The sequence below is a fragment of the Fusarium coffeatum genome (genome assembly GCF_003316985.1).
Source record: "Fusarium coffeatum strain FIESC_28 chromosome Unknown BRIP53273_contig_32, whole genome shotgun sequence".
Classification (NCBI taxonomy): Eukaryota; Fungi; Ascomycota; class Sordariomycetes; order Hypocreales; family Nectriaceae; genus Fusarium; species Fusarium coffeatum.
In genome coordinates, this window is record NW_022157829.1 from 265357 (window position 1) to 292200 (window position 26844).

General features: G+C 38.7%; 3 protein-coding genes across 3 annotated transcripts; 1 reads left to right on the forward strand and 2 right to left on the reverse strand.

Moving 5' to 3' along the window:
* Window positions 1–1139: 1139 nt before the first annotated feature.
* FIESC28_01162 (uncharacterized protein) lies at window positions 1140–6753 on the reverse strand (the record flags this gene model as incomplete). Its single annotated transcript, XM_031155313.1, has 4 exons — window positions 1140–2037; window positions 2104–4511; window positions 4569–4963; window positions 5061–6753. 4 exons carry the CDS (start codon window positions 6751–6753, stop codon window positions 1140–1142), a joined length of 5394 nt encoding a protein of 1797 aa, XP_031020725.1.
* A 447-nt stretch (window positions 6754–7200) lies between these two features.
* Window positions 7201–8365, forward strand: FIESC28_01163 (uncharacterized protein; the record flags this gene model as incomplete). Its single annotated transcript, XM_031155314.1, has 5 exons — window positions 7201–7269; window positions 7348–7483; window positions 7522–7652; window positions 7787–8022; window positions 8080–8365. The coding sequence occupies 5 exons, from the start codon at window positions 7201–7203 to the stop codon at window positions 8363–8365; spliced, it is 858 nt and encodes a 285-aa protein (XP_031020726.1).
* A 944-nt stretch (window positions 8366–9309) lies between these two features.
* On the reverse strand, window positions 9310–10236 carry FIESC28_01164 (uncharacterized protein; the record flags this gene model as incomplete). Its single annotated transcript, XM_031155315.1, has 1 exon — window positions 9310–10236. The coding sequence occupies one exon, from the start codon at window positions 10234–10236 to the stop codon at window positions 9310–9312; it is 927 nt and encodes a 308-aa protein (XP_031020727.1).
* Window positions 10237–26844: the final 16608 nt, after the last annotated feature.

Sequence of the window (26844 nt, forward strand, 5' to 3'; positions counted from 1 at the left end):
GAATTAGTGTAAACAAGCCTTTGCGACCCGAGGGATCCTTTGGCTGGAGGGTCAGTGCTGCTCAATACAAAACTGGACTCCACTCTTTCGGCTACACGGCTTTTAGCGCTGGTATAGAACAAGGCATTATCTAAGACTCCTATTGTTAGCGCAGAATATCCATACATGTCATGTCAAGTGCCGGGTCACTTATGCCGTTGATTGCGAAATCATACAACACACCCTGGTCAAGCTGACGACTTGAAACTTGGCCCGGCTCCTGACTTGGTATGAGCTCATTCCTCCATCTTTTGCCCTACAGACATTCGTCCTGACCCGGTCATGGAAAATCTGGGAGTAGATATTACTTGAGAAACAAACGATGTAATTGACAAGAGCATTTCCCCAAAACAGGACTTCCAATACGACCCTCCCGCGGTCTGGCTTACCGAATCAACCTGATTCTCAGAATAGACCACTGCAATTGAGCGATGTGGAGTCGCACTTATGGTCTGGGCCATGTTATGAAATAATCGACGCCCGGCTGTATCAATAAGCCCGATTCATCCATAACATCCTGCTGTCCTCAACTCAATTGGGGCTAATTGCTGTCGGCAGTTCATTGCTCGGTTTGTAGTTTGATTATTACTTCTCACGATCAGCAGCCCGAAACATCAATCAGGCTAGTTCATTGTTAGGAAAATCCTTTCCTTGGGTAACACACCAGCACGCGGTGACTAACCCTTCAGTTCGGTCCCGAGAAGGTCTGTCTTTGATCCGTACACTTTTTCGTTCTACCATCGATTGTCTGTATGATGGGATTACGCCGGCAACCAACAACAGCACCGGTAACACAGTAAGTGGTAGTGATAGGAAGAACAAGTAATATCAGATATATCAATAATATCCTGCTGGCTTCAAGTTACGCGATGGCTTTGACGGCATGCCTTTACCTTCAATTGACTTAAGAACAACCCCAAATTAGATAGAGAGATTGTTGCCCACAATAATACGTACAAAGTCGTTCGAAAACATGGAGTTTAATGCGTATCTAGAACGATAGGTCACTAAAGTGTAAAGGCAAAAGATATGATCCAAGGAATTGCAAGCAGTCCTTAAAGAATAATACAGTCAACGATCTATCCACAGTCGAAACTACTCTAAGCATCATCTGTTATAATCTCCCTCCAAGGTCCTATAATATCATCGACCCCCTTCTTATCTACAGCCCTAGAATCCCAGGTCATAGCCAAATCCACTTCAATATTATCCTTCTCTGACACAATTGAGCACTCGGCTGAGAACGTTCCAGGAGGAGGTACCACAACCTTCTGCCCCACATGGGCCATGCCAGTGCCCTTTGCGCCACTAAAGTCTGTGTGGCCTGCTGGATGAATAGCAAGGTCGAATGGTAAGTGACCTAACAGTGAGGCCGCATGCAGAGGCGTAGCCTCACCGTCTTGGCTTGTCAGACTTTGCATAGCATCTAGGCCAGTGTGCTCATGTGGCATGACCCGCACCATCTCCGTGCGTACAATATCAGCAGCATTGCATATCCCGGTGGATTCAGTTGGCAGTCGAACACGCAGGGGTAGTTTTGAAATGAGTGGACCGGGGCACGTATCGATCCCACCCAGGGGAAGAGTTCTCCCTGTGACTAGGTACACGATAGTGATGTCGATGCGATGAGTAAGCCGAGCCATTAACAATATCCAAGCGGCTGCTATGAGTGATGTAGGAGTCTTGCCCTCACGCTTGGGGAACGATACTCGATATACTGCAAGACAGTCTTGGCGAGGGTCTTTGAAAGATGAATAGTTAAAGAGCAATGTCTGTGGGCCCATGTCTGAGAAGTAAGTCTGCCAGAAGCTGCGAGACTTTGAACCTGCATTTCTTGCCTTTGTGACATGATGTATGAATCCACTGAAAGGTAGAGAAGTTTCTGGATCGTCTTCCGGGTTGGCGTAATATTGACCAATGGACCTCAGCATCATCCCAAGGCTCCACGCATCATAAGCGGCATGATTCAGTGACCAAATAAGATGAGTAGGGCCCGAGCTATTCTGGACGAGTGAGATCCTCTGTAAGGGCTCACCAAGACCGGAATGCATCGAATGGCATTACCTTTCCTGTTCCATGGCCGAGTCGACATCTTCAGCGAGGAAAACAGACCACGGAGCCTCATTTCCCTTGCGTAGGACAACCTGAACAAGCTGTCCTGTCTGCACATTCCGTACAATACGAGTTCTCATAGTTGGATAGCGGACGACGCAGCGGTCAATGGCTTTTCCAAGAGTAAGGATGTCGACGCTTGCATCTAGTGAGAATATCCACTGCGTGACGTGGGCTCCAGGCCAAGCCTCTGATCCGTACATGAACATCTCTTGCATGCTGGTGCACGGGTATATCTGTTCGATCTTGTCCACACAAATCGGCATGGCCTCGTGTGACAGATGCTGAAGTGTAGAGAGGCTATAGGCCTTCTCGTCAAATGTACTAGCGTCCTGTGTTTCTTCTTTCAGTAAATCCTCCTCGTGATCCAAAGCCTGGACCATGTCAGCCATGTTGGATTGAATTGGGTGGTTGAAGATATCCACGACTGTCAGTGCAAAGCCCCGGTATCTTGCCAGCGCAACCAATCTCATGGCCATCATCGAATTTCCCCCGACGTTGAAAAAGTTGTCGGTGCGACCCGCTGGCTTGTCTTGATTTCCAAGAACCTCTGTCCACAAATCGCCGAGAAGCTTCTCCTTCGGTGTTTCTGGCGCTTGACCAGATGTGGTAGCTGTCCCCTTGGACATTTCGGCCGCCAAAGGTAGAGCAAGGCGGTGCAATGTCTTCCGATCTAACTTACCTGTGCTTAGGAAAGGTAAATCAGACAAAGGAATGAAAACGCTTGGAACCATATGATGCGGCAGTGTGCCCTTGAGCTTTGGCATCAGGTCAACGGTAAGCCTCTGCATGTAAGCAGCCACCTGATCACTTGATCCTCCAGGCAAAACGCTGCTTGTCGCCAGTACTGCCCCTAATATCTGCATCTCATCATTGTTACTGGGTGCAAAGATGTCTACGGCAACTGGGATGGTTTGGGGAATGTGCTGCCTTATGACTTCTTCAATTTCTGCGAGCTCAACTCGTTGACCGCGAATCTTGACCTGTGACGAATCTTTGCGGCCAATCCAGGTCACAGTACCATTAGGGCTCATACGAACAAGATCGCCAGTCTTGTAGACACGCTGAGGCTTCAGCAGATGCGGGTCTTGAACCATCCACGGCTGGTCGGAGACAAACGTTGCCGAAGACTTGTCCTCATCGTTGAGATAATATCGAGCAAGACAAGGACCTTCGATGAAAAGCTCTCCAATACCGCCCAGAGGCGCCAGCTCGTTGTCTTTCAGATGATTCACGACCCAGACGCGGCATCCGACCGGTTGACCTAGCAACGTGGCTGGCGAGTTGCGCTCCATATCTCCAACTAGCATGATGATGCAAGTCTCAGTGGGACCATACACTGACAATAGTCTGACATTTGAAGCCCATCGATCCCTATCGCTGGGTAGAACGGGCTCGCCTCCCAAGCACACAGTCTCGAGGGAAGGAACACTGCTGGGTTCGATCAAGCGTGATACAGAAGTCGCAAGTGTAGTGATGGTGTTGGCATGAATCCTTTCAATGCTGCCTGCTAGATCGTTCATGCGCTCTGACTCGGAGAGGCCACAGATAGTTCCGCCAACGATGAGAGTGCCAAAGATTTCCAATAACATTCCGTCGAACCAGTAAGAGTTGAATTGTAGCGTTCGCAAATGGGCTCCCATGCCGATGCGGTCTGTGAGAGCGACCAATGATGAACAGAGAGCTTGGTGCTCGATGACAACTCCTTTCAGAAGCCCAGTACTTCCAGAGGTGAAAAGTATGTAGGCTGTGTGGTGTGGCTCCGCAGGTATGCGAGATGTATGAGGCGGCTTCAAGAAGGCCGCTATTGGTAATGGGAGGCTGTTTGGACTAACAACCATAACCTTGCATCCGGAAAGAGACGTGGAAAGTTCTTGGTGTTGGAGTGATGTGAGAATTACTGAAGCGTCCACAGTTTGGACAAGATGCCGAAGTCGCTTGACTGGGTTTTGTGGATTCAAAGGCACAAAGCAGCCTCCCGCTTTTGCAACGCCCAGCATTGCAACGATAGCCCACTTGGATTGCTCAAATAGCATGCATACTGCCCTCTCAGGTTTGATGCCCAGATAAGAAAGCTTCTGTGCTACAGACGTTGACAAATCGTCCAACTCGGCGTATGTCATTGATCCATCCCACGAATCGATTGCAGTGAGGAACGGGCTCAATTCCACTTGCTTCCGCACGAGATCATGGACGCAAGCTCGAACTGATTTGGTCGAGCTGCTATTGGCCGTGCCAATCTGTGTAATGTGGTCTGGAGAAAGTGCAGATATCTGTTGCAACGGCGTATCCTCAGGTGAATGGAAAAGGTTGCCGAGAATCGTAATGTAAGTGTCTAACATTAGTTCGGCTTCTCGGTTCTGTAAATCCCACCAAATCAGTTATCTTTCATGCCAAAAACATAGGTACACACTCACTGATGCTATGATAGGGTCGAAGCTCATCGTGACTGTCACTTCCTCGCTATCCGCCGACAACTGTACCTCCACGATCAAAGGACTTGAGAAGAACCCTTTTGTATCGACAGTCTGGCGAACGACATCAGTAGATGTCGTTACCATCGTCTTGTCTAAAGGAGGCTGAACGACAAAAATGCTGTCAAACTGACAGGCCTGACGACAATCTGGGTTGATGCGAGAGATCTGTTCCAAGCCAATGTGAGAGAAGCGGATAGCAGTGAGATTATTGCGCTGCACGACGGCCGCTAGATCCGACATTGAAGAGCCGTAGTTGATAAGGGTACGAGACGGAACCATGACAATAGTCGGACCAGCGATGGCTTCTATGCCAGAAATATTTGCGGCAGCAGACTCTGCCGGAAAGAATTGTCCCAAACACAGTATCATTGTTGGCCGTGTAATGGCAAATGGTCAAGGCCCAGGCTGCCTGAGCTATTGTGGTTGTTTTACCTTGTAGGTGACTCTGGTCATGCAAGCGTGGTAATTGGACAGTCCTCTGAGTTGAATCGGTTGCCAATGGACGATGCTCTACATGGCTTGATCGGGGGATTAGTCGCGTGTTAGAAATTCCAGCAAACCTTTCTTCCCAGTGGGCGATCGCTTGCTCCGACGTTTGTTGAGTCAGATTGCGGATGAACGACTTGTATGGAGTGACATGGTTGAATGAGTAGCTTGCTGGGCTGTCGGAGAGCTCTTGGTAGATTCTCTGCCAGATATTTGACAGAGACCACCCATCGTAGGCGGCGTGATGAATACAAAAGCCGCATCTTACCACGTCTTGATTACCTTGCTTATTGGCTTTGTCAAAGTCCTCAATGATTTCTAGCTGAAACAACGGCTTCCCATAGTCCTGTGAGTCGTAGGCAAACTCAACGAAAGAGTCGACGTCAGGAAACTCGGTCCATCGCAGAGGGTGGTTCTTCATCACAACTTGCCATGCCCCATGTTTCTGACCATGGCTCAGCACGATCCTGGTCCTCAATATCTCGTACACCTTGAACGCTGAAAACCATGCTTCCTGAAATCGTGTGACCTGTAAAGCGGGGACTTCAACAGTCTCGACCAACATGTAAGCGCCGCGACATCTCGCTGTCTCAACCATGAGTGACTCTTGAAGTGCTGTGCAAGGATATACATCCTCAACCTCATTCTTGCTGATATTGTGCAAGAGCAACGCAGCATCGAAAACAGACTTTAGATCAGGTTCGGAGATGAGCTCAAAAGGTTCGGGTGAAGACAGTAACTCGGGCTTGTTCTCATCATCATGACCAATTGGCAGTAGACGAGATACCATGTCAACGAGAGCAGGAGACGAAAAGATGTCTTCATACTGCAAGCGATAGCTGTTGGAGCGTGCTAGGCTAACCAGTCTGATAGCATGTATCGAATTTCCACCAAGGACAAAGAAGTTTTCATGACGGCTGATGAGGCTGGCATCCACTCCGAGAATAGTGGACCACCATTCTCGAACACGGGTCTCAGCTACGGACCAAATCTCATCTTGTTCTGCTTCCTGTCGTCCTCGCGTCAAGAGATATTCGATGCAGCCTTGCGCAAACTCCTTGTCTAGCTTTCCTGATGCAGTGGTAGGGAAACGGGCGACAGCAATAAAGATGCTTGGAATCATGTACTCGGGAAGGAGGCGGCGTAATCCGTACCTCAATTGTGAGGCTTTGGTGGATGTAGGGATCTTGCCTGTCATTGAGAGCAACGTACAAGGCACCTCAAGTACAGTCTCGTCGTGAAGCATATCCATCCTCAATGGCGCTGTGATTTCAGGCTCCCCGTGCCCTTTCCTGTCCCGCCAATGGAGCTGGACAGTGCTGGAGTGAAATGATGGATCGTCTGCCATAGCATGCTGGATATGATGCTCAATCTCGCCCACATCAATTCGACGACCGCGGACCTTGACTTGGCCATCTCGCCTTCCGAGGAAGTCTAATGTGCCATCAGGTTCATAGCGAACAATGTCTCCAGTTCGATAAACCCTGTTTCCAGAATTCCTTCCTGGAATAGAGTCAAGAAGGCTGGTGGAGAACGATAGTCTCGTTTTCTCTGGATCGTTGTGATAACCGCGAGCCAGAGTGTGGCCTTCAAGGCACAGTTCACCAGGTGCTCCAATGGAGCAGATACTACCCGTCATGGGGCTGATGATCCAGGCATTAATTCCCACGGGACGTCCAATGTTCGTACTCTTTGTATCAATAGCCTCCACCTGGATATCTCTACCACAGGTGAACACACATGCCTCGGTTGGTCCATAGCAGTTGGTAACACGCCGACCTCGCTGCAACCAAGCCTTCACATCACTCTGTGTCAAAGACTCGCCTCCGAAAAGACACTGTTTGACATGAGGCAGTTTCTCTGGGTGTAGGACCCTTGCGACTGTTGGCGTGAGTGTGATGGTGTTCAGCTCGTTCTGGCTTATGTAGCCTTCAAGATCGTTGACCCTTGAGTGCTCTGAAGGTGTACAGAGAAGCCCTCCTCTTTAGCCGGCTAAATGTGATACTGATATCGTCTTCGGTGGCTAGATTGGCGGACTGACTATGAACTGTATTGCTAGAGGAATAAGCACCCTATGGCGGCCCACATGATTCCGTACGGTCTCTTCTACGTGATCCCAACCTTTATCATCTGCACGATATGGTTCATTCCCGAGGTATGCATCTCACCTTTCTAGCTCGCTTCATATTGAAAGTCAAGTGAAACGCACATTCTAACCAATGAAATCTTTCAGTCACCGAGGTGGCTCGTCCTCAAGGATCGAAAAGGTGATGCCCTAGCCTCTTTGCATCAGCTCCGAGCCGGAAAGTACACAGAAGAACAGATTGAACTAGAGTACCAGGGTATTGTGATGGCCGTCGAGCAGGAATGTCAGACAAAAAGCGGCTCATTCTTGGACATCTTCAAGCCGCAGCATCGCAAGCGTACCGTGGTTGTGACAGGTGCTTCTTTCTGCAATCCACAGGACAGATCTTCACGTCTATCTACGGCGCACTTTTCGTCAAGTCGCTTGGAACCATCAACCCGTTCACTGTTACGGTAGTAATTGCAGTCGTCAATAGCTGTACGTCGTTGCTGGCCATGGTGTTGACCGACAAGTTGGGTCGAAGGTAGGATTTATTATCCGTGTAATGGTTCAGAGCCACGTTGCTAACTCTGTGATAAAATTTCAGCTGCTTCTGGGCGCTTCTATCCAAGTATCTGCTTTGATGACCATGGGCGGCCTCGGTACTGTCAGTGACCCTTCTACACAAATCAAAGCAGGTATTGTGTCAATGATGGTGGTCTTTACCTTTGGTTATGCTCTGGGGTGGGCTCCTACGGCGCATATTCTCAGCGCAAAAATTCCCGCATTAACTGTTCGAGATATGACTTACCGATCCGCCTCAGTTCTTAACATTGCTACACAGTAAGTAACCCAATGAACGCAGAAATAAGCGCCGGATAGAGACTAACACACGGATAGATTCACTGTATCGTTCTCTCTTCCATACCTTCTCAACAAGCCTTATGCAGCCCTGGGATCGCCCGTTGGATTCATTTTTGATTCGATTTCAGTCTGTTCTATTATATTTGCCTATTTCTGTGTTCCGGATGTATCCGGCCGCTCTCTAGAAGAGATTGACCACCTTTTTGCGTCCGGAATGCCTCTGAGAAACTTCAAGGGAGCTAGAGTGGAGACCGACCCTGGGCTTCGAGATTGCAAGGATTCTGAAGCGGGGGTGACTGTCATCCACAAGAACGAAATTTAGAGCCAGTAGCAACAGGTCAATGGAAGGAAATTGTCTGGGCTAGATAGTCCTCAATCAACGGTCGCAAGGTTATAAGTAGGCCTTCTATTGCCTGCAATGCACTGAATACAGCTTTATTCTGCCAAGTTCAAACGTTTTTTTTCGATCGTAGGCTACTAGACACTAATTTATCCCTGTTATGGCGTGCTGTATAGCGAGACCCAGCCCCCGCATTGTCTGGGTAGCGTCGTCGGAATTCTTCCTTCACTTCTCCCAGTTACATCCTGCATCGCATTTGTACAGCTTACCTTTTGTTCACTATGAGTCTAGATAATACTCTCAATCCCCCACGCATAAAGCACAATCGTGCCTCCCTAGACACATGCGCTGCTTGTTAAGCACGTAAGGTCCGCTGCAATAGGCGTAGAACCGTCTGTACTAACTGCGAAAGACTAATAGGGTAACCTTAGGTCTTAATAATAAACTAGCTTAACAGGTATTATTAATATATACTCTTTAGCCTATAAATAAATTCTCACTTATTATAGCCTTTAATAGTTATAGATTGCTTTTTAAAGTATTTTTAAATTATTAATTAAGTTTATCTTCCTTTATCTTAAAGTTAAGGCTTATATTTAAATATAAAATATTATAAAACTAAGAACTAAAAGGTCTACTACCTTTATAACTAATAATTAGCACTTTAGCTACAGTCTAATACCTAATTAGCTTATTCTATTATTAATAGTTTTAAGATAAGTTTAATATAATAATATAAGTAAAGTAAGATAAGTATTTTTTTTAATTTTTTATAGAACGAGTGTACTAGTTTAAAGCTCTTAGTAATATACTAACCTAAAATAAATAATATAACAATATAGAATGGAAATATCAGCCTAAGTTTCTCTACTAGCATCTCTACCTAGCTCTGTTTCTGCTATTCCTCCCTGATTGTAACTGCCAGTTTAGTCGTTATTAGTCTTGTTTGCCTTGTCGGTCTTGTCTGCCTTGTCGGTATTGCTTTTGTCATCACCCTTCCCGTCATATGCAGGTGCTCCATAGCCTCCGTATCCTCCAGGGAGTCCATATCCGGGAATATTAGCACCACCGTTAACACCACCGTTAACACCTCCATTGACTCCTCCATTGGTACCGCCGTTAGCACCACCATTATCGCCACCGTTCACTCCTCCATCAGAGCCACCATTGGCTCCTCCGTTATAGCCACCATTGGCTCCGCCATTAGCTCCTCCGTTGTAGCCGCCATTGGCACCGCCATTCCAGGCACCGTTATAGCCGCCGTTGGCTCCGCCGTTGTAGCCACCGTTGTAGCCGCCATTGGCACCTCCATTCCAGGCACCGTTGGATCCTCCATTGACACCACCGTTGTAGCCGCCGTTGGCACCTCCATTCCAGGCGCCGTTGTAGCCGCCATTGGCACCACCATTGTAACCGCCGTTTGCTCCTCCGTTATCCCCTCCGTTAACGCCACCATCAGAGCCACCGTTAGCACCTCCATTGGCACCTCCATTAACACCTCCATTGACACCGCCATTGATACCACCGTTGATTCCGCCATTTGCGGCACCAGGGGGGATTCCATATCCGCCGTAGCCGCCGTAGCCGCCGTAGCCTCCTGGGAAGCTTCCGTAGATTCCGCATCCGCATGTTCCGAATCCGCCGCCATTGCCAGAGTTATCACCATCCCCATTGTTGGCAACTGCCGTAGCAGATGGCTGCAGAGCGCCTGGAGGTAGGTCCGAGGCAATAGAGGCAGAGCTACTAGTCAAAGTAGCAGTAGCGGTAGCAGTATAGCCCTTGGGGGCTCCATGAACGGGTACCGCCAGGATGGCGGTAAGGAGAGGAAGAAGTTGAACCTTGGTGTCCTTCATTGTGGTTATAATGATGGGTAAAACAGTCTTTGGAATAGAGGTTTGTGTAGAAGATCGGAGTGATGTAGAGCTGGTGGTTTTGAGATGGGGAGAGAAATATTTTCAAACCTGGAGGCATATCCCTATTATATAGTTTGGAAGGGCACGCATGGCTCGATAGAAACGTATCAAGAACTGAACCTGCGGTGTCCCATCCACGCCGCCTTGGACTCCAAGACGCTTCGGCATCATTGAACGAATCGTGACGAATGTCTCTGTGTGATTGAATCTTATTCGAACTTCAACGATGAAAAAGATATGATATCTCAAGTAACCACATGTGACGATATTTTTAGTGTTCTGACATAGCTGCGGAGTGCTGCAAGTAGCCAATCTGGAGGATGGCACACTTGAGGCTACGATGGCATAACGGCTAGAGCAAGCAAATCTCATGACTCCCTCGGCTAGATCAAAACTGTGAAGTGAAAGAACAAGTAAAGAGGACAAAGTAAGTAGAGATAGACAATTGGGAAGTAGCTGAGACCTAGATACTCCACTCAGTATACCTAGCTAGTCTGTCATCTGTAAGATCTCTGTAATTCTTCTAGATCTCTTAGCGATAGCTCTAGATATTCACCGAGATTCTAAATTATTAACCTATGACTAGAGAAGATGTAGCCAGTCAGACATGTCGTGATAAGCCTCTGTAATGACACTAAGTAAGTCAAAACCACTGATGAGTATAGTGGTGTAGAACGGCCCAAGATGCAGGTTGTAACCCTGGCAGTAGGAGATATGATTGGCTAGCGGACTACACTCTGACTAGGTAGTAAATGGATTGCATTAGCGACACCTCGGCACCTAAAGTGGCAGGGCGACAGGAAAGTTAGGTCTATATGATGACTTCTTTTGTGTTGGGTGATGATTAGGAGATCGTCAAATGGATCAATTCCAATGCCGATCCCAAATACCTGTCTGCTGATACAATGATTACTTGAGTATTGCACTTTCTGGCAGGTCGGAGGAATTGAGTCCGAGTCCCCGTGACAGCGGAAAGAGGCTGTCTACAGTATCCGTGATGGTTTGGAGACGACCTACGGGCTAAAGCGGTAATGCTTACAATGGCCCCCGCTTAAAGTGACGCACATTAGTCCTTACATTCGGTGTCATCACAATGATATCTGCACAACCTGATTAGCTCTTTTCTCTTTTGAGTTTAGTAAGCCTGTCTATTATAGCAAGAACTATAATTTTACGACTATGACGAGATTTGGAGATGCAGTGAACCTAGACGATACTTTGGTGTGGTCAACTGACAATATAACTGGAGAGGGACAAGATGTGCTAGTCTAGCATCAATCTACTGCGTTGTCAAGTCGAGCTAGTCTAGCTCAGCTGACCGAATTGACTTCTATCACCATCAACTGACGTTATAGCGGGTTCCTCGGCTTTAGTAACTGCACGGAAGCGCACCGATTTGATTCCAGAGTAGTGACAGCTCACTGAGATAGGGCAGAACCAAAAAGAAGTTTCTCTTCTTGGATACCTGATGACTGGTAGGGAATATGCAAAAGACTACATCGTCAAAGTTGGGTCGCTCTGCTTGTTGACAATGAATAATACCTGACGGTATCATGACTTGTACAAGAGACAACAGTTGACTTGATGCTTATACACCAGCTGCACGTTGTCAGCACTCTCGAACTTGCAGACCGGGTTATTCGGCAAAGGAATAGGACTGGATTGGACTGCGGGAAACAATAGTAGATATCGGTCAAGAAGGTTGTCCAGCTCGGACGCAAGCCTCCGAGTACCTGTCTTGGTTGTGCTTCCTCTTGACCACTTTCCTTCAGGTCCTGCCATCAACGCATCAACGTATTTTCTATGGACCCAAGGTTAACGACACTACTGGAGTGGTTGGAAGTTTGCTTTCGTTGGCTCTTCAAAGGATCCCGAGTGACATGGGCTTGGACTAAGTTTACTTGATGATTGGCTAATCTATCTCAGACTATCGAGCCAGAATGCGGGCGCATCGGGTGCCAGTGAGTCTAATGAAGCTGTAATGTCGGTAGATAAGTGGTGTCTTTCTGATGATGGCTGTATTCTCCAAGGTCAGGCTAGGCCGTCCCGTGATTGATCGAAATATAGGGAGTATCGGCTATCGATAACATAAGATACGAAATGATTGGGTTATTAATGCATGTACAAGAGAAACTGGGATACCCATTGCCGTCGATCTGAAGTTGATAGAGTAGCATTCCTCGTCGTCCCTTCTGTAAGCTACCCTTCTTTTGTCGTTTAGTGCCTGTCTAGCCATGCACACGTGATTAAAACCTGGTTCAGCATCCTGTTTGCATTTCGGATCCGTCCTATCGCCACTCGCATAGTATTTGGCATCTCCCGAGACCGTCTGTCATACTCCCCATCTGTACTTAATTAGCAGATAACCTCATAGATGCGTGAACTAGGCATAATACTCTGTTCTCTTTCTACCCAACTAAGAAGGACACGCATCAGGTGGTGCTAAAACCGTAGCACTACCTATAGACTTGGGTAAAATTTAATCCTAGTCGGTTTCACTGCAAGCCCCATACGTAGTTGCATATCACATGTGGTCATTCAGCTCAGATGCTAGCGGCTTATATCGTATAGCCTTCTAAATCCATATAATAGGGATACATAAAGTCATCGCAGTGGAAGAGACGTTGAATGTATCGACATAAATCTGACGTTTGACAAATCCCAGAAGCTTAGTCAAGTAATCAATGGTGACACGCAGCACCGTTTCATCGACCGGGCATCATCGACCTGTCGGGTCTGATCTGACGCTGACAGCATTATGCCACGACCATGATAACGAGCTTTCATGCATCAAGCTGGAGAATGTCGTCTGAACCGAAGAAGTTAACCCTATGGTCAACTGTTGGATATTCTTGGTTACCTTAGTACATTAGGGCGGCCGAGAACTTGAACACAATTCAAGAGTGGGATATAAACCGGTTTATTGTTGTTGATACTTGGTCTGTGTAGGAACTGATTCGACTTGATGTTAGAAGAAGTGACAGGTTGTTGTAAATAAAATTTGGGATGAGAAGGGAACGTCGTCTATAGTTCTTGGCATGAGACTGGGATGTCTGGACGAAGTTGACCTTTGGCTTTGAAACCGGCTATCGCGGATAGGATTTGGCTGGTGGCTGGTGGCTGGTGAATAATGATTGCGCAACTGTACTGAGTTCGTCTATATACGTTTCAGCATACAGCATATTGAAACTCAGGATGAACCAATATTCGCCATTAGCAATACTCAGGTGTCGGAGTAAGCGTGACCAATGCGTCTCGTGTTGCTATCTGCGATAGCCCAGCGTCAAATTGTCGTCTCTAGAAGGCTCGGTTTTTATAATAAGCCGTATTCCGGGGAAATAGAAGTATCAACGGACGTAATAGGATCTTCTCAATCGATGGCGGCGTGTAGGGAGCTGTCGGCTATTCGTATAAATAACGATCCTGTAAAGAGGTACCGACATGTCCGTCAGAACCGCGTCAGAATCCTGGTAACATAAGAATCGCTAGTCCCTGGTCCGCCGGAGTGTTCAACGTGGCACAAACCATCTCTCGTAAATGCCAACTTCTATTCAGCAGTCACTCTGGTTGCAAAAAGCTGTTGGTTCTTCTATTTGATTTTCGTCATCGTCAGCAGGCCACAAAGTCACGATATCTCGCTTCTCAAAGAGACGGAGACTTCCTTGGTCTGAAGCCACACGACTTCCAACCCAATTGTCAACGTGAAACGCCATTCTTTTCACAGAGTGAGGTAAAAGTTATCAACTAAAGTCAGGCGGCGGCTAAAGTACCTTGGCCAAGTTGGCGAGAAGGTCGACTACTTGCGGGGGCACAGCCTATCCTAGCTGCATAGCGGATTCGCTAGCAGATCTATTTAAAAGCTTATAGTAAAGAAAAAGATGCTAATAAATTAATAACCTAAATCTATTTAACCTAAACAGATTTAGGTTACCTATAGGCTTTTATTAATAAAATATATTATAAGTAAATATATTAATTTATTATAATAAGGTAAGCTTATATCTAGCTTACTAGCCTTTAAAAATTATTTTTATAGTATTATAATTAACTTAAAGTTTAAATTAAGTAATTAATTAAAGTTTATAGAAACTAGGATTTAGTAGGTTAAATTAGTTATTATATCTAGTAGAACTATTAGTTATTATAATAGACCTAGGATTAAAGACTATAAAGAGGTAGGTAAGGTTTAAGGTTTTATATTATAGTAATAAAAAAAGCAAGTTTAATTAGGGTATAGAATAAATAAGTAAATAGCTAGAAAAATAACTATGTATTTATATTATAAGAAACTAAGAGAAACCTAGCTAAGATATTACTATTTATTAAATTAGCTAAGTTTCTATTTATAATTTATACTATATACTATTATATATATATTACTAAGGAGGTTAAGCTATATTTAAAAAAATACTATAAGGATATTAAAGTAGCTACTAAAAGAGATATAGTATAATAGGTAAAGGATATACCTAGTATAATTAAAGACTAGAGAGGGTTACTAATATAGTAAAAGTTACTACTAATAATTAACCTAATTTTATATATCTATCTACCTATTACTAATAAGTTAGAATATAATAAGGAAAGGTACTTATTTATAGTTAGTACCCTATAGGTTATATAGAAATATTACTATAAGAAATATAAATAAAGTAATCTATAAGGAAGAGAAAGAAGAATAATATATAAACCTATAGATCTAATTAAGGTACTATAGTATACTAATATCTAAAGCTAGTAATTATTTAATAATAGACTAGGTAGTAGTTAGTTTAAGGTTAGGTTTAGGGTAGTAGCTACCTAGATACCTAATAAAGCTATTATAATAGAGTAAGTAATATATACTATAAAGTAAAAGTAAGAGTAGTTTAAATAAAAGGATAAAAAGTATATGAAAGCTATTAATATAAAGGCTAATACTAATATATAGTTAGAGTATATAGAATAAGCTAACTATTTATAAGGACTAGATTTAGAAGCTATAAGATAGTTAATAGACCTAGTTAGTAAAGAAAAGTATATTTTATAGTTAGTATAGAATAGTATTATATAGGTTATATTATAAGTATAGATAATAGCTATACTTAATATAGTTAGTACCTAGGTATTATTTAAAGTATAATATAAAAAAGTTAATAAGAAGCTATAGTAGCTATTTAATAATTAAGTTAAAGAAGATATATAGGCCTAGTATATAGAGGTATAGTCTAAGTTAATATATTATATTTACTATATAGAAGGAATACCTAATAGTAAGAGGCCTGGTTTTAGATTAATAAAGTAGTAGAGTAACTAGATAGATATATTAAAGCTTATAATTAAGGACTATATTAATAATCCTAAGGCTAACCTATTAAATAAGGAAAAGGTAGATAAGTTAATATTACAGTTAATTATTATATTATTAGACTATAGGTTAATAGTAGGTAAGTATTATAGCGCTATTATTAGTAGGTTAGCTATATTAGGGATTAGGAAAGATAGGGGTTAGATAAATATAATAAATTATATACCTATATATTTAGCTATAATTAAGGTAGCCTAGGCTATAGTTATATACTAATTATATTAGGAGAGAAAGGGTAAGGTAGCTTAGTTATAGTAAGAAAAGGGTTTAAATAAAGAAAAGGTAAAAGAAAAGGTACTTAGTATATTCTATATTATATATAATAAGGTACAGAGGTTTATAATAGTAATATCTAAGGAGATATATACTAAACTAATACTAATAGATTAGATTTACAAGGTATATATATATAGTATATTTATTTAGTTTAATATACTAGTAGATAGAACTATAGATTAAAATAGTAACTATATTAAGTATAAAAAAATATAGTTCTAGATAGCTATATTAACTAAAATACTATATATATTAATAAGAGAGGTAAGGAAGTATTTAGCTATATTAATAATAGTTAATAATATAGACTAGTTACTATAGATCCTATAGTCTAAGGTAAAAGATAACTATAGTAAGGACTAGATAGGATATTTATTTTTAACTAATAACTAGAACTATAAGTAGGTAAAGAAGGGTTAGGATTAGGTAATAAACCAAATTACTAATACCTAGCTATAAGGGTAGAGCTAGATATAATGCAAGGTATAGATTAATAATAAGAGAAGGGATAAAAAGCTATTCTAAGTTTAGGTAATATAGTTATACAGTTAAACGTTTAATAGGGTTATAAAGTATATATTTATATTAATATATATAATAAGCTAGCTAAAGTAAGTTACTAAGATAATAGGTATCTAGTACTAGAATATAATAAATAGAGGGGTTAGAAATATATTAGTATATAATAGAATAATATATATAGTTATATTATATTACAAGGGATTTTAATTAATAGGCTAGGCTAAGGTAATTTACTAGTATTTCCCCTATACTATAGGTAAGTTATTAGTATAGTATTTATAGTTAGTTTTACTATTTTAGTAGTAGGTATAAAGTATTATTAAGGATACTATTATCTACAGCCTGTTTATATAGCTAGATAAAGTAGTATATAAGGTAAAAGATAGTATTATAAAGGAAAGGAAAGTAAAATAGGTAGTATTAGAAAGGTAGAATTAGGATACTAGTACCTATAATAATAATAATAATAATAGTAATAATAATAACAGTAGTAGTAGTAGTAGTAGTAGTAGTAGAAAAGGAGGAAAAAGAGGAGGAAAAGGAAGAGGTAGTAGTAAAGAAAACTATAAAAAGAACCTAGAAAATATTAATAACCCTAGGTATACTAATAATAATATTAGGTTCTAAAGTTAAGTATAGAAGTAAAAGTAAATATTAAACTAGGTTTAGTAAATTATTTAATAATATAGCTAGTAATTATTAAGTATAAAATTAGGTATTAGTTTATAGAGGTAGATTATAATTACTATAGCCTATTATTATTTGCATAGGGTATTTAAAGAGTTAATATTAGATAGGGATAATAAAGATAATAATTTAGATAATAACCTAGTTAATTTGTAAGCTAGGTATAGAATATATATAGCTAGTATAGTATATATATGCAAGTTATAGTAGGGTTTATTTAGTACAGTATTAATATATAATAAGTTCTAAGCTATTAGCTAGTAATAGTACTATTTATTTAAGTTCTAGGATAGTAAAGAGGGTAAGGTAATAGTAGTAACCTAGCAAAAGCAAGCCCTATATAATACAGAATATAAGTATAACTAGATATAGTAGTTTAAGTAGTTACAGTAGGTTAATATTACTAGTTAGTTATAATAGATAATAGGGCTATTAGTAGTATTCTATAAATAGTAGGAAATAGTAATTTAGATAATTATATAGGGAAAGAGTCTAATTATCTAGATAGTAAATATAGGTAAAAGTAAAAGTATATTATTTTTATTACTAGTATATTATACTAATAATAGCAGGGGAATAATAATTATAATTATACTATTAGTATTATTATAAAATAATTTACATAGCTATTGTAAAAAAAGTAAGATTAGAATATATATTTAAAAGAGTTACAAAGGATACTAAATTACCCTAATTATATTTATAATACTTAAGTTAGCTATAATAAAGGAGTTTAGTAATTTTATAAACTAATTATAGATATAATATATATTAGACTAGGTTATAGTAGATAAGTACTATACGATTTTAGATAATACTGCCTAATTCTAACTACAGATAATAAAGTTAGGTTAAGTATTAAATAAATAGGGTATATAAAAGGTATTTTTAATAGCTATATTACTACTAGGTAAGGTAGAAAGGTTTTATAAGGTTATTAAGGTACTAATTAATTGTATTAAGATATTCTAGTTACCTATATTAAGGTAGAATATCTAGTATAGGGTAGTTAAAGTACTGTAGATAATACTAATATAGTAATAAAAGCAGAAGAGGGAAGAAGAGAAAGGGAATAAGGAAGTATATAGAAAATAATAAGTTAGACTAAAAGAATATATAAAAGATAGGTAGGTTATTAAAGTAGTATAAAATTAGTTATATTAATATAAGAATAGCTAAGTTATTATATATATAAATATAATTAATTAGGTAGAGTAATTAGGAAAGTTATTAGAATATAGTATATATTATTTAAAAGTAAATATAATAGTAAGTAAAGAGTAGTATTTATAGTTATAGATTAAGAAAGAGTATTTAATTATAGTAATAAATATATTAAGGTTAAGTATAGATATGCTAGATATATAGTTAGTTATATATACTAGTATACTAAGTTAATTATAGAATTATATATAAAAGAGTAGATAAGCTAGATAAGATAGTAAGTAGAGTAAAGTAGTTATTATTATATACTAGTTAAAGGGGAAAGAATAAGAGAATAAGGCTAGTAGAAAGAATAAGGTTAGGTAAGTAGTAGTAATAAGTAATAATTAGCTACTAAAGGAGGTAGTAGTAAAGAGATTTATTAGTAGAAAGTAGTATTATTATAGAGTATTAGATTAGGTAATAGATAGCTAGTTAAACTATGTAGGTTATAAAGAAGGGGTAGAAAAAATATATAATATATACTAGTAATAGAAAGATTAGTTTATATTTAAGAAGGATATACTATAGGTTAAGAATAAGGATATAGGTAGTAGAAAGGGTATTAATATAATAAGTTAAGGTATAGTAAAAGAAGTAATAGAAGGTAAGATTTAAATACAGTTTAAGTAGGTAAAATAAAGTATATAATATAAGTAATTTAAGGTAAGGTAAAATAAGATATATATTTATTAAGAGGTAGAGATATTTAAATAAAAGTTAGGATATATAGTTAGCTAGTATATAGGTTATTTTATAGTAATAGGTATAATAAAGGAGGATTAATTATATAAAAGAGATAATTACCTATTATAAGATAAGAGGTAGTAGGATAATATAGGGAAAGCTAAAGTAAAATAGTAAAGAAGTATATTTATAAAAGGGGTTATAGAGAAGTGTTCTAGTTATTATTAGTATAGTATACTATATATAATTTATATATATTAGGAGCTATTTAAAGATAATAAAGGAAAATTTAAGTTAAAGAGGAACAGAGTATATTAATATATAAGTATATTAATATATAAGTATATTAATATATACATAGGCTATTATTAGTTAGATATATCCTAATATAGCAGATATAGTAATTAGGGAGTTAGATATAGTATAAATATATAATTAGTAAAAGTTAGAGAATAAGATAATATATAAGAAGAGGTTAGTAAGATAGTTAGGGAAATAGGTATAGTAAGGGTATTTATAGATAAATAGGTTATATTAGGGTTTTTATTAAGTTATAGAGGTAGTTTAGAAAAAAAATAGAATAAAAGAGGTATAGAGAAAGAAGTAAGAGTATTATATAAGTTACAGAAGGTTATTAAAGAGAAAGTATATAGATTTATATTAAATAGAGTATATAGGTATTATAATATAGGAAAAGTAAAAGAATAAAAAGGTAAAGAAAAGTTAAAAAGTTAAGAAAAGTAAGATAAAGATAAAAAGGTAATATTAATAAAGAAAGGTAAAAAAGGTAAAGAAAGAAAGTAAAAAAGAAAAATAAAGTTAAGGTTTAAAGAAAAAGTAAAGGTAAAAGTAGTAAAGTTAGAATTAAAGTTAAAGGAAAAGGTATATTAAAAGGTTAGAAAAAGGGAAGTATTAAAAGATTATAAAGAGTAAAAGAGAGTAAAAGGTTTAAAGGATAAAAAAGGAAGAGTAAGAGAAAGAGAAGGAAAAGTAAGGGAAGGTAATAATAGAAGAATAGTAAATATAGGCTATAAGAAAGTTAAGGCTAGATTAAGTAAAGTAAAGGTAAATAAAAAGGGAAAGAAAGAAAGTAAAGAGAATAATAATATTATAAAAAGGGTAAGTAAGATTATAAAGGAATAGATAGCATAATATTAGGAGGGTTAGGGTTAGGATAGGGTTAGTATTAACTATCTAAGCTATCTGCCTAGTTGTTTTTCTAGTAACTATTTACAGTATAAGGGAGTGGAGAGATATCTATAGCTATAGGGAATATAAGGAAAATAGTAAAAGAAATAGAGCTATAAGTAGTATAGGGTAAGGTAAGGGAAATAAGGCTAGCTATAAGGTAAAAAGGGAAAGTAATAAGATAAAGTAGGAAAATAAGGTAGGAAAATAGAATAAGAAAATAGAAAGATAGGATAGAAAAATAAGGTAAGAAAATAAGAAAATAAGGTAAGAAGGTAAAGTAAGTAACTACTATAGGTAGTAGTTATAGGGGATAAGTAAGGTTATAAGAAGCCTTAGGGGTCCCTTCTAGAGGGGTTCCAGAGGAAAGTAGCTATTCCTCTAGGGGCTTCCTTGCTAATAAAGGCTACTAAGATAGCCCGGGTTCTTATAAGAGCTAGGGCTATAGAGGAATTAAGCTGTGCTGCTGCTACAGGCCCTATTGCTAAGTGAAAACTGGCTAGTTTTGATAGGGCTACGGGTAAGGTTATAGATATTTGGAGCCTCTTTATTATAATGCTAGTGTAGTACTTTATAATATGCTATATCCATAGTATAATACGGTACTATAATATAATAATAAGAATTAAGAATAATATAAGAATAATAATAAAAATTATTAATATTAATAAAATTATTCTATAATATTTAACCTTACACCTACCCCCAGGTTTGGATGTCTGTGCGCTGTTAGCTCTTACTTATAGTTGTTTAGTTTATTTATAGGCTTAGATATATCTATCTACCGGCAGCTCCCTTGTTGGAGTGCTTATACTACCCCTAAGTTTAGATATCCATGCGCTAATAATACCTACCCTACTTTTTAACTATTTATAACTAGACTCCTTTTCCTTTCCTCCTTTATATATATTATTTCTTTATAATCTTTAAACCTTATTAGTTAACGTACCTATAGTGCAAACTATTATTATAAAGCGTTACTTAGCTTAATCTGATAATGCTTAATTTAGGAAAAAGCGTTAATATACGTACTAGAAACCCTACAAAAGCGCTTCTTTAAATAGTTATATAGCTAATATAGCAGAACCACGCTTAGATAAAATAACTAGCGACTAGAATAAGGGAATTTCTAATACAGTAAAGCTACAAAGAGTATCTAGGCTATCTCATCCTTTATTCACAGAGGCCGACTTAGTCTAAGTATAAGCTAAGCTATACTGTTTTACTATTACTAAGCTGCCTATAGAAGTTGTTAACTATTTATAGTTACGCAGAACAAATTAAGTCCTAGACTGTAATTATGTTAGGCATCTTAGCTAAGCCTTTCGGTATAGTAACCTTGCGTACTAAAGCTAGGAGAATTATATATAGGTTTCTTGCAGCGCTGCTGCAGTTAAAAAGATAATTAGGGATATTCTAGATAAGGATATTAGTATAAGTAATAACAAAGTGTTATTATTTAGATAATAGTTAGAGACAAACAAGGAAAGACCTAAGGTTATAGCTAGCTAGTATTGTATTAAAGTATTAAAAGAATATATAAAGCATATTAGAACTAGTCTAGATGACTTTTAGTGGATCTGCAAGTTCTATAATAAAGGTGCATATATATTATTATCTAGTAAGCAATATATTAGCTATTAAGAATAGCTATTCTGCTCCCGTTATATATATAACTTACTAGTAGCCTACTCTAGCTCTCCTAATATTCTACTTCCTAATATAAGGGTTAATATATCTTAGATAGATACTATCCCTACTAAGCTGGATATTAAACTCTGTGTAAATTATTGCGACCTTGCCTTACCTAATAGCTATGGCTAGATCTAGATGCAACTGGCATCCGTATTAGACTAAGATCTAGAGCTATTCTTACACAGGACCAATAGAAATAAAAAGGCCCTTAAGGTCAAGATACTTAATATTCTCTGTCTTAGCAATAAGGCTAAGTTTCTACTTCCCTAGCTTGTAACCTTATAGAAGAATAACCAGTAGAGATATATAATTACATAATAGTGTAGAACTCTCCTAGGCAAGGAGCTTTTTGCTATTTCTATCTAAGAGTAATTAGCTAGTTATAGAATTAATAATGTAAGTTATTCCCTTTTGTAGCTTATAAGGAATTATAGTACTAAGAGGTAATACTAGACTAATATATATAGCTAATAATAGAATCTATCTCCGTAGTACTAGTTTTATGTTCTTAGTTAAGTACTAGGAACTTTGGAAATGTTACTAGAGATAGCTACTGCATCTATCTAGAAATTAGACTAGGCTAAACTTACTAGTAGCCTTAGAACCAAGTCTTATACAAAGATAGAGGTACGCAAGTTATTCTATCCTAACTATAACGACGAAAGAACTAAGGATATCTTACTACAGTCTAGCCCTACCCTTAACGAAAAGATAGCTTAGCAAAAGGGGTTCCTTAGCTCCTTTAACAAAGAGAGCTATAGCAATCTATACCGTTATATTACTAACTGCAAATCTTTATTGCAATTTATCAATGTGTAATTATTTCTTAACGTTAAGAAAAGTTAGGGTAAGGTTATAGCTTAGGTTATAGACCACGTTATGCACTGGTTTAACAGCTAACCGGCTAATATTATTAATTATTAGGAGAATAATAAGCTACTAAGGCGGCAAGACCTAATAACTACCTTTAAGAAGTCTGCGCTTAAGGGTTATGGATTAGACGCGTAGGATTAGCTTACTAGTAAAGGCCATAGTAAAGGTTGTAACAGTATTACATTATAGGCAGATAAGCATTCTTGTTTCTTAGAATAGCAAGTACTAAACTATACATGTGATTATATAGCTAAGTTTACTAGCCCTTTAACTTAGATATACCTTAATTAGCTACCTAAAGAGTATAAGGCTACTTACGCTAACCGTTTTAACCTAGAGGGCTTATAGAGAGGGCTTCTTAATATTATTTAGAAGGCCCTACTACCTAAGCTCTTCCATCTAATCTAGCAGAAAAGGTTAGTAGATTATTAAAATAGTACTAAGAATATTAATAAGTACTTGCATCTAAACAAAGATACGCATTATTAGCCAACCTCTGCCATTACCTAAGCTATCTGTAGCTAGATTAGCAAAATACTAGAAGTAGTACAGAATCCCGCGCTTAAAGGCGTAAACGCATCTATAGAGCTTAGTACATAAATCGATAATACAGTCCTCACCTAGGCAACAACGCAATATTATACAGCCATAGAAAATAATAAAAAGGAAGATAGGTCTCCCTTATTAAGTAAGTCTAGGTATCTAATATAGTTAGCACTTTAAAGCTATAAAAAGCTCCTTTCCTAGAAAGTAATAAAACTATCTAGCTAAAGCTAGTAATAACTAGCAGAAGTAAAGCAGAGACTAAGGTAGCCAATAGACAAGGTTTCTACTATACAGAAAGATACTAAATCCTCTAATTAACCCCTTAAATAGAATACAATACTGTAAAGAACCCCTATTACTATAATAAGCGTAGATAAGTAGCGCAAAACTAAATCCAAAAACAGAAAGGTAGTAAAACAAATAGATCTCTTACTAATACCACCCTTAAGCCGCATTAAACTATTGCAAGTACCCTAAGTATACGTAAAAGGAATATAATAGTAAATAGATACTTCTAAGCAGATAAGAAGGGACCATGCATTGCCAGTACTACCTATAGCTAAGGTTAGTTACCCTTTGCAGCTGCCTAGAACTAATAGAGTAGCTAGGAGGTTTATATTAAATAGGAAAAGGAGCCTTTTAAGTAGTAAACAAAAACCTAGAAGACCTAAAATAGTCACGCGTAATATTAATCTAGCACCTAGTAGATTAGTATCTGCATCTTAGATAGGCAGACCCACTGTAACATCAGGAAATAGGCAATAGCAAAGCCTAGTATCAGCTACCCTAAACTATATAGATATTAGCAGTTAAAATAATAAACCAGGTAATATAATATTATATTCCCCTTTAATTCCTATACGTATAAAGGAAGCTATTACCACCTTAACTAAAAGTCACCTTTAGTCTAGTTACTATGCCACCAGCTTCTAATTAGGTATATATAAAGTTAAAAGATAGGGAAGCCCTATTTAGATTTAATAGGAAAATGTAAGTTAGATACGTTTAATCCTAAAACCAAGTTCCTCTTGTAATAAGCTAGAGCTAAATTAGAATCACTCAATAGAAATTTTCAGATAGGCCAGATATATTAGAGATTTAAAGTTTATAAATAATTGTAATAAGTAAGCCTTTTTATTTCCCCTTTCTATCTTATCTATGTAATTAGGTAAGTAATAATATAAAATAGACTAGATAATGAAGTTATAGTAATAGGAAACGAAGTTAATAGACTTTAACTTTACTATAATTAGGAATAGAACCCTGTAATATACGTACACTTAGATAATTACCCCTAGGTTAGTTAACCCGGGGTTGTTTATAGATGCGTTAGGGGTAAAGAGAAATAATAATTGTATTAAGGTTATTAGCATAGCTAGACAAGAGCCAGGTTAAATAGTAAAATAGCCATATAGGATTATTAGGAGAAAGAGTATAGCTAATAGTATTTGCAGTAAGATACGCGTAATATACCTTTTTACTAAGCTGCCGCACACCCGCTAGTTATAAATTATCGTATTTAGGTCAGTATGTATATTCTTAACATAACTTAATAAGCTTTAGGTATCAGGATATCCTTTTCTTTAGTATTACTACTACTACCTATTTAGTTATTTATTAACCTTTAAAGGTCTAGAAACCTAATAATATTATATCTAGATATTCCAGAAGTAGCTAAACCCGATTTCTACCTTAAGAGCTATAAGGAAGATAGTAACAAGTACTAAGCATAAATTCCAGAAATTACTTCCCTCTTCTTAACTAATAAGTATTACCTTGAAGAGCTTGCATATTTTAAGGATAGCGTAGCCAGTACTTAAGAGTTAATAGACCAGTTTTAAAGGGGCTAGAGAATCAATTGCTATACTAGCGATTCTTATATCTATAGTATAAACCTAACCAAGAGGCCAGTAGTAGTTTAGGCCAAACTACCATTCGGGGTTGCAGGCACAGACAAATAACCGTGCAGGGATAAGCGCAGGTATAGATCCCAGACGCAGACAGGGGGGCCAAACTACCAATACCAAACTACCATTTCATACTCCAGCCAATCAGGATCTAAGAAGAAGTAGCAAGCATAGGTTTTAAGGTTTAAGGAAAAAGCAATATGTAAGTAGTACGTATACGTAAGAGCAAGAGACAGTTAGAGAGGGAGAGCAAGATGCATCTAGAGTATCTCCCAAAGCTAGCTAACTTTTTCTTCCTCTTTACAGCTACATACAGAAACAAGGTATTCTACTATTACCCTTACTACATTACACAACAGACAGACAGAGCAAAAAAGGTAATAATAATAATATAACAGTTATTATCATTTATAATAGGTACCCAGCACAGTCTAGTCAGTATTAATCAATACAGCCATATAGCCCCAGAGCACCTGACAGACTCACCTAGCAGCAATAGGCCAGAGCAGCAGAGGGATACAGCAGGAGAATCTACCAGTCAGGCAGAAGGCACTAAATTATCATCAGGAGAAGGGTAGCTCCTGTATAATAAAGAACACCAGTCTCTAATCTGTACCTTCCACAGCTATACAGTCCGTAACCTGGAAGGCCACCTAAGGGAACAGCACCCCGATATCGGCCATCGGGCCCGCAGCAACCTCATCAGCCGCCACAGGGACCTGCAGCTCCAGGAACTGAAAGAGAATTAGCTTACCCTCTATAGACCATTAAATCCCACCTAGCCCATCGCAGGTCTCCCTATCCATCAGGGGTTCACCTACACCTAGTTAGCCTGCAAGCATCTTACGCTAAGCTAGAAGTATCTACAGGTTCACTTTAACAACAAGCACAGCATTAAGGAAGCTAAAGCGCAGGAAGGCCTCTGGACCAATATCTGGCTACAGAGCTTCTTCACAGGGCCCAAGAGGGTAATATTCTACTTCTGTGTAAGCCTACCTATCAGCAGCAATGTAGCCCCGGCAGGCAAGGGGAGGAGGAGAGCGAGGATAGTAACGATAGCCGATAAGTGCTAGATGCCTTCGGAAGACTAGGTAATTGCTAATATTACTAAGGGGTAGATACTTTAGAAGGAGGAGCAGGAGGAGATGCAGAAGGTTATAAAGGAAGGTATCCTAAGGCACAAGACAACAAATTAGCTAAAACGGACTAGCTAGCCGGCCTACTTCTCCGGAAGGAACCTAACCAATATCCAGGCCTATAGCAGGATACCTGGCCGCAACAACAATAAGCTGCAACGAATAGTCGCCGTCCTTAATCAACTCTTCTTCAATCAGTACATCAGTAGACTAAAGAGTATACCCCTAATGACCCGCTTGCTCCTTGCTAGCCCTTACCCCTACGATATACATAGCCAACTGTTCAGTACACTGCAGAAGAAGACCAGCATAGATCAATACTTAATATACGTAAAGAGGTTCCTATACTATTACTTTAATATACTATTGCTAAAGGAGGATATTCTACTTACTATACATAGCTTCCGCTTTACCCATACCCAGCGGATAGGACTTAAAGAGCTCTGGTTACATCTCCAGGACGAGGAACAATCAAGCAATA